Source organism: Sinocyclocheilus anshuiensis, unplaced genomic scaffold, assembly GCF_001515605.1.
Source record: "Sinocyclocheilus anshuiensis isolate Anshui unplaced genomic scaffold, SAMN03320099.WGS_v1.1 scaffold311, whole genome shotgun sequence".
In the NCBI taxonomy this organism is placed as follows: Eukaryota; Metazoa; Chordata; class Actinopteri; order Cypriniformes; family Cyprinidae; genus Sinocyclocheilus; species Sinocyclocheilus anshuiensis.
In genome coordinates, this window is record NW_015549606.1 from 630547 (window position 1) to 637947 (window position 7401).

General features: G+C 39.2%; 1 protein-coding gene across 1 annotated transcript in view; it reads left to right on the forward strand.

Moving 5' to 3' along the window:
* The window catches only part of LOC107659001 (prohibitin-2-like), a 5313-nt gene extending 3244 nt beyond the window's left edge, over positions 1-2069 (forward strand). Inside the window, exons 5-7 of the mRNA XM_016447763.1 lie at positions 948-1025; positions 1271-1347; positions 1471-2069. Coding sequence (XP_016303249.1) covers positions 948-1025; positions 1271-1347; positions 1471-1492 — 177 coding nt within the window. The 3' untranslated portion in view covers positions 1493-2069. The remainder of the gene's footprint in view (positions 1-947; positions 1026-1270; positions 1348-1470) is intronic.
* Positions 2070-7401: the final 5332 nt, after the last annotated feature.

Sequence of the window (7401 nt, forward strand, 5' to 3'; positions counted from 1 at the left end):
CAGTATATATACAAATTTAGGGAAAACAGCCTAAGCTGGATATAGGCTACAGCAGTCGGCTTAATTAAATGGCGCAACAGTCAGCTCTCTTTTAACACAAGACTTTTAAGAAGGGATGGATGTTTGCTTCAAGTGATAGGCCAGGTAAGTGAAGTTATATTATCTTGCTGTATGCATTTCGTTTTCTTTACGTTTTCTGACTAAAAGCAACCAAAAAGCCATTTTAAAGTGGTTAAGCAAATAATATAATAATAATAATCGGCAGGGATCCCAGACCAATAACGTTACAATTAGTGTGCCTCCTCTATTTTAAAACCCACGAACCGCCACTGCTTCACTATCTTCTCCACTGATTTCATGCAGGTCTCTCTGCTCATCCGACGGGAGCTCTTTGAACGCGCTAAGGACTTCAACATTATTCTCGACGACGTGGCCATCACAGAGTTGAGCTTCAGCAAGGAGTACACAGCAGCTGTGGAGGCCAAACAAGTTGGTAGGTAAAATTAGGCTCTTGTGTGCTGTAGCACAATATATGTGGGCATAATTACTGTAATAAAAAGTGTTTATGGTCTTCCAGCCCAGCAGGAGGCGCAAAGAGCTCAGTTCTTTGTGGAGAAAGCAAAACAAGAACAGAGGCAGAAAATCATCCAAGCTGAAGGAGAGGCCCAGGCAGCCAAAAGGTTTGAGCTTCTTACCTAAAAATACTTACTTTTGCCAAACACTCACAAGTCCAAATGTCATGGGTATTTTAAATATGTTATTTTTAATGTTCTTATTTTGTTTATTATATCATATTATTATTGTATTTACTGTTGTTATAATTATAATTATTATATTAGAATAGTATTATATCATGTAAATATTATTCATGTGAGAAAATTTTATAATATGAGAATTATTTTCTCTATAAATATGAGAACTTTAGTTTGATCTGGTCTAATTCACAGTTAGGGGAGGCCGTCACAAAGAACCCGGGATACCTTAAACTCAGAAGAATCAGAGCAGCGCAGAACATCGCCAAAACGGTACGATGTTATTACTCACTTGATTTCATTTATTCTGAATTTTTAAGGAGTTTTCCTTATGTAAACCGTGCGCTTTGGAAAAAGGTGTGTTGTAAATATTTGATGTTCACTAGCAGTTCTGCCAAAGTTCAGCCGGTCTTGGATGGCATTTTTTTGGCTTAACATTTATTCAATTCCTTTTGGAAAAAGCTGAATGTTTTGATGTCCTTTCTCAAAGCCCTGACCAGAATAAGGTTGTTTTCCAGGTGGCGGCTTCACAGAACAGGGTTTACCTGAGCGCAGATAGTTTGGTTCTGAATCTACAGGACGACTCTTTTAACAAGTAAGAACTGTATGCCTCCTCAAAATGAAAAAGTGCATTTTTGTGATTTCATTACAATTACATTGTAATTACATTGGGTAAAAATATAGTTGATGTTGACAAAATCTTCTTTTTGTATTGCAGATTGTCTCTCGGAAAGAAGTAACCCATTCAGAAGCCACTCTCATTCCAGTTGTCAGAGGTTATATTACAAGTAACCGTATGTGTCCTTTGAGATGGCATTTTCTGATTGAGTCACAAATTATTATGTCATTCCGGAGAAGACTCATTAAATATCTAATGGTGTAGTCCTGGTTCGTTAATTAAATTTGACTCCACAATTTGCTGGTTATCAAGCAGTTTTGTGTTCATCTTCAGCACAATGAATGAAGGCTACAGTGTACTGTACCAGATCAGATCATTCTTTTCGACGGTGATTGTTGTAACAGGAAATGTGTCTATAAATGATACATTAGATGAGCTCAAGGTTGGTTGAGAAAAATAAATCCATCCATTTTCTTAGGAATTATTTATTTCTTTGTATAATTGTTTACAATATGTGACTCGAAATGACAGCTAATAAAAACTTTGCTATTTCCAATCAGTTGAAGTTCATAAAGGCTTCATGTTGGACAATTGCCTTGTGTTTGGATTAACCTGGAATATTTTAATCCTAAAAATGTGTTTTCAGTTGTAAGTATGAAACGTTTTTTGGTATTAAACTGGCCTGCCGCATAAAAGCATCACTCCACCACCTGGTTCTGGTTACTTTAGCAGTCTAATCCTGCTCAGTCTACATCTCTGTTTAACCTTTGAACTGCCTCTTTCCTCCCCCAAAAATCAAGCGTAGCATTAGTTCTGGCAGGTCACGTTAGTCAAGCTCGCATCAGCTGACTCTCAGCTGATCCCCATCTACCTATAGGAATACGACACTTATCTAAGAATTCATATATAAGGTCCCTCAGTATTATCAGCAGTTTTCGCATTGCTCAATAGCTAATTACCCTCCTCCATCCCCAACTCCTCCTCTGTCAGTCAGGATTCAGCCTTCTGACTCTCCTTTGAATCAGACTAATTCTAAAATGTGTACATAAAATTATTGAACTTTAACAATATCTGCAATACATTTATGTTGGTTCTGTTCTGTTTACCCTGGGGGGGTTTTCGCTGCTCTCCCTGCTCTCATCCATGCTAGGCTGCATGGATGCGCAGGGAGTTCTTGCCCAGAACAGAACCATACCGCCAATCCAAACTGTATGCTAATTGTCAATCATCTTTGACGATAGTGGTCCTGACAGAACTCAGTAAAGTAGAGTGGGGCTTGTTTGGTTCTCCGATTGGCTACTGTGTATTTGCATTCTTTGAAAGGCACCAGTGAACAGATGCTGAGCCTTTGTCAGACTGCATAGCCAAATACATGTTACTGTTTTAACAAGAAAAAGTTACATAATAAATTCTTGCTTAATCTCTTAGGAAGTTTCTTCTACAAATAGATAAATATGGTTGTCTTGCTCTAAGTTTATTGGCCATGTAGCCGATTAATCAGGCTGATGTTTGGCTCTCAGCATTGACTATTAACTCTGACTTCTTGGCTGTTTACTTTAGGTGTCCACTTCCCTCATTTCAGTTCCAAAATTTACAAATACCCTTGTCAACTGAAAAGGCACACTTTTTAAAATAATGAAATAAATATTTTGCAAAGTGTTCATTTAACTTCAGCATAATGTTTAATGCAGTATGTGCAGCAGTTTAATGCAATCTTATTCTTGTCATGCTTGCTTGCATTGGCACAGTGTACAAATTCAAGAGCATTTTTGTTTTTCTTCACAATTGCTGGATTAAAAACAGCTGAAATATGCAAGTCTTTTTAAGTAGTTCATTTAAATCACTGTTGAAATTCAAAACAACTTTATATTCAAATATAGATCTACAAATACATAAATTATACACATATTTAAAAATGTAGAATTTAAATAAAGCTAAGATTAATATATTCAATTTGGCTTAAAAGAAAAAGCTTAGCTTGTTAAGCTTAGCATAGGCACAGTTTTCAATATGTAATATCAAAAAGGAATAAAGACAAAAACATCATATAGGCAGTCATTCAGTGGTCAGATGGGACTTGTCTCTACGATATGTGATATGGTGTAGATGATGATTATATATTACATAAAGTACCTAAAAGTAAGGTTCCATGTGTTGTTCAGAGGGTCTGTATGATTTCTCCAGAAGAATATAATATAGAACTGGGTGGTGCATTGGGTGGATATACATACAAGTGTGAAACATTTGTAGGCCAAGGCTGTGCACAAAATCCAAGACACTGGGACAGATTTGAGTCTTTAAGTGTCAGTAGATGCAGGTGCAGTCAGTTTGAGCAGCTTTATTATAGCTTTATGAGTAATTATTATATAATTACTAGGGTGTTGATAGAGCAAAGATTGCATAAAAAATTCAAAGAAAACCTGAACCAAAAAACAGGAACATCATGAAGTTCAACAGCTGCAGCCTGATATTTTGTTTACATCCCTTTATATTATTATGAAATTCTATATTCTGTATGTATATTTTTGTTAGGATCTGGCTTCTAAAATAAGTGGTTAAATGTAATCAATTTATTATAAATAAATGAAGGTATTCATTTGTCTTTTTAACTTTTATATACAGTTTAACCTGACCTCAGAGTAAGATTTTTGCAGGTAAACATGATAAGCAGATGAGAACTGAGAAGTCGCTGACTGCCTGCATGTTTCAGTGGATAATCAGGGGTTGTGTTAAAGCTCTTATATGACTCTGTGCTGTCTCAATATAATTAGATCATATTAAGCCCTTTGTGTACGTGTGTGGATGCAACTACAGCCTATCAGTATCAGATTTGCTAAAGGGCCCCACTAGGTGGCACCCAACACCCAGTACTACCCTACATGGTCTCACATTACATTCAGCTGTTGAGATTGTTTGCTAAATAAAACTACAAACGTTTGAGCTCCGGCTCAAGTCAAGTCTGTTCCTGTAGTTTTCTTAACACACAGCTGGGTTAAGCGTGACACCACACGTGTGTTGCTTCAGGCTTTAAAGCTGGTATTCATCCTTAATGGGCCCCTACACAATGTCCCTCTATTGAAAAGCTCTGTTGAAGGAGAGGGGGTTTTGCGCCACATGCTTATTCATGAAGGTGGGCTGTAGGCTTCTGAGAGAGAAACACAAACACGACCCTCCCCAATGCTCCAGTCTTCAAAACCCAACAACAATGTTTTTAGACCAAGACTTCTAGGTTCTGAGTGGAAATTGTCCAATTAAACATTGTTGGATGGTTGAAATACAGTTTACAGAGGTCGTAAACTGCCTTTGTTTTTTAGTTTTTACTGTTCTCTGAGGTCCACTTATAATGTTATCAAGATATTTACATCAAAAAGCATCATAATTTAGAAGTAATAGGCTTTTTTCTGTCCTGTTTTGACCACCCTCATTAGAACGCTCTTATAGCCGTGGCGGATTGTAAACTTGCAAGTAAACGCCCACTGCTATGACTGGCCAGCTGATGTGTATGTTTGACAGCCTACATCCTTCATAGATGGACGCTGCTGTGATTTAGGTTAAAACGCATAAATACTCAGTACATATCAAACAATCTGTAATAACAAACAAAGCAATCGTGACCACGTAATAAAACAGTTCTCGTTATTTACACTACATCAAAGTCCTTTTAAGGGTATTCTATAGTGCGTTCGACTTCATGCGGCGCTGCGCAGACCGATCGGCGGCTGACTTGAAGCAGTGCATGCCGGTTAGAAATTTTGTCCGACTTGAACTACCGCCGACGCCACGTCAATGTCACGTGTGGTATCAAAGTACCGCGATAGCGTTTTGAGATCAGCCGGCTGACTCAGCTGGCGCAGCTTTTTCAGAGAGACTGCAGGAGCACTGATGATGACACAGCTGTTTCACGATTGGCCAAATTCACCACATGACAACAATGACGTGTGTTTCTAACATCTTCAATTCCAATACTGCTCACAAATCTGTTTTTAGAACAGTAAAAGCTTTTTTACTGTAGTCGCAATGTTATTTTGAGTCACGTTTATAAAAAAAACACTTATAAAAGCATATATACCCCTACTTTATTGGTATTTAAATAGCATATGTTTATGTTGAACTTTATTCTTGAACAAATGGCGCTGTATCAAGCAGTATATAAAAAGTGTTTCTGTTGCTCATGAAAACGTTTATGAAACGTCTGTGTATTTGACAATATTAGAGTATGCAAACACCGCAAGAGCGTCACTACCGGGAGCAGAAAGTGTCCGACTTGACGTCTCCGCTTTCAATTCCGCCCCCGACTGCAAGCGGCTACTTTCACCATTCAGTCTGCACAGCACTGCATGAAGTCAAACACACCTATAGACTACATGCTCGAATCGGTGGGCGGGGTTAAACAGGCAGTGATGTAGAATTGGTGGGCGGGGCTAAACCGGCAGGGATGTACAATCAGTGGGCTGGGCTAAACAGGCAGTAATGTTGAACCAGTGGGCGGGGCTAAACAGACAGCGATGTAGAATCGGTTCATGACCCCTTTAAGTGGTTCAAATTGTTTGGAAGGATGCATTTATATGTAAATTCCAACATTTTGTTTGTTCATCAAGATTTTAAGAATGTGATTCACTCCACTGGGCAAGAACAGTGAAACACCTGCGTGAATAAGCTGAATGTTAATTGGGGGAATGAGCTGGCTGCGGCGGTGCATTTTTTAACATGGCTTGTTTGCACCCTCCCTTCTTTACACACACACACTGCTAAAAAGACGGCAAGCCCATTGCTCAGTTGGTGTGTCTCCATGGCAACACTGACCTCATGCTGTGACAGGTTGCTATGGTGATTCGTTGTGACATCAAACCTGAGCCCCAGTTGCCATGGCACCACACCTACTGGCTCAGCAGCTATTTCTGTGTGATGTCTGGAGCCAACAGGCAACGAGTTACAATCTCCCATTTCCATTCGTGATGCTTATTCCTTTGTTCTGCGGCTGTTTTATGCAATTGTGTACAATTCCACCTTGGATCTGCAACGTCAAGTATTGTACGTTCATTGTAAACATTTGAATGATTTTCTTCACTATCACAGTCTTAGCATAGTCTATCATAAAAATCCTTCTGAAGAAAACATTGATTTTATGACATTTATTTTATGATGTCTTTGAGTAAGTCATGGCTTTCAAAGACAAACGAAGAATTATGAACGACATATTTAATCTAAAGATGGCGCTCTGGGTCAACTAATCTGCTTCTCCTGCGGCACATCTGAATGAAGGCTTTGACACAATTTGCATGCTTCTTACTAATAATTGCACTTGCATCATACCACAAATTGAATTATGATCATTTTTGGTAATTTAATGGCATACCCCGCTGGTGTACATGTGTTTGGACAGATCGTGGGTGCCGCCCATGCTTGTTCGGTGTCTTGAGGCTCATTAAAGGTGTGTGTAGGGTCCCTCATGGCAGAGGTGTTGGGTACTGCAAAGGCCCCTCACCCATCTTCATTATGGGTGATAAATGTGAACAAGGGCCCCCATAACAGCTCCGCCTAGCTTCCCCCCCCCCCTTCTCTTTTCTCTTTCCACCCTTCCCCCCTTCACTCTCACTTTGTTCCTCCCGCCTTCCTGATTGTGTGTACTCACCAATAAGCCTTGTTCTCTGATACAGTTGAGATTTATTTGTATTTAGAGTTCCAGTTACTCTTGATCGTTCTTCATCCTGATGTGTTCACCTCCTGTTAAGAGTTCAACAGAAACCACATCTGTAAAGTGAGCCGTGGAGCCATGTGAAGAGTCAGGAGTGCTTCATGATAATATTTTACAGAGCAAACGCACTAACCTTCCCCCTCTCCTTCTCTGTAGTCTTTAAAGTGCTAAGTGACATTGGGGAATTGTGTCCTAGTTTGACATGCATCATGTGTAAGACAGTCTGCACACATCATCTGTTGCCCTTCAGTTTGATAATGAAGCCGATAATGAACACCACTGGGCCCAACCTAGGCCGGTGCTGAAAGGAAATCACAACTTACAGAGTAGAAAGA